This window comes from Suricata suricatta, unplaced genomic scaffold (assembly GCF_006229205.1).
Source record: "Suricata suricatta isolate VVHF042 unplaced genomic scaffold, meerkat_22Aug2017_6uvM2_HiC HiC_scaffold_62279, whole genome shotgun sequence".
In the NCBI taxonomy this organism is placed as follows: domain Eukaryota; kingdom Metazoa; phylum Chordata; class Mammalia; order Carnivora; family Herpestidae; genus Suricata; species Suricata suricatta.
Genome location: NW_021911854.1, coordinates 1 through 513, shown reverse-complemented (window position 1 = coordinate 513; position 513 = coordinate 1). Strand labels below are relative to the sequence as shown.

At 67.8% G+C, this 513-nt stretch overlaps 1 protein-coding gene across 1 annotated transcript; it reads left to right on the top strand.

Moving 5' to 3' along the window:
* Window positions 1-6: 6 nt before the first annotated feature.
* Window positions 7-505, top strand: LOC115285274 (ATP-binding cassette sub-family A member 3-like; the record flags this gene model as incomplete). Its single annotated transcript, XM_029931579.1, has 2 exons — window positions 7-240; window positions 375-505. Coding segments are annotated over exons 1-2 (321 nt in total), but the record flags the coding sequence as incomplete, so codon positions are not given.
* Between the last annotated feature and the right edge of the window lie 8 nt (window positions 506-513).

The window sequence follows — 513 nt, the reverse complement described above, 5'->3', positions numbered from 1 at the left end:
GCAGGCATCAGCCCCCGGCCCCGGGTCAGGCCTCTGCCCCCCTCCCCAGCATGGAAGAATGCGAGGCCTTGTGCACACGGCTGGCCATCATGGTGCGCGGCCAGTTCAAGTGCCTGGGCAGCCCACAGCACCTCAAGAGCAAGTTTGGCAGCGGCTACTCCCTGCGGGCCAAGGTCCGGAGCGAAGGGCGGCAGGAGGCACTGGAGGAGTTCAAGGCGTTCGTGAACCTGACCTTCCCAGGTGTGTGCCGCTGCACAGAGGGCCGCCGCGCCTCATCCCTGCCGAGCCCCACGCCCCTGACCCCTGGGAGGGGGCCGCTCTCCCCTGGCCCCGCAGCCTGGGCCTCGCAGGGACACGGTGTCTCCTCGGTGCAGGCAGCGTCCTGGAGGATGAGCACCAAGGGATGGTCCATTACCACCTGCCCGGGGGTGACCTCAGCTGGGCCAAGGTGAGCATGGGCGCTGCCAGTCTAGCTGGGGCCTCTAGGCTCCTTCCAAAGAGGAGGGTTACTTA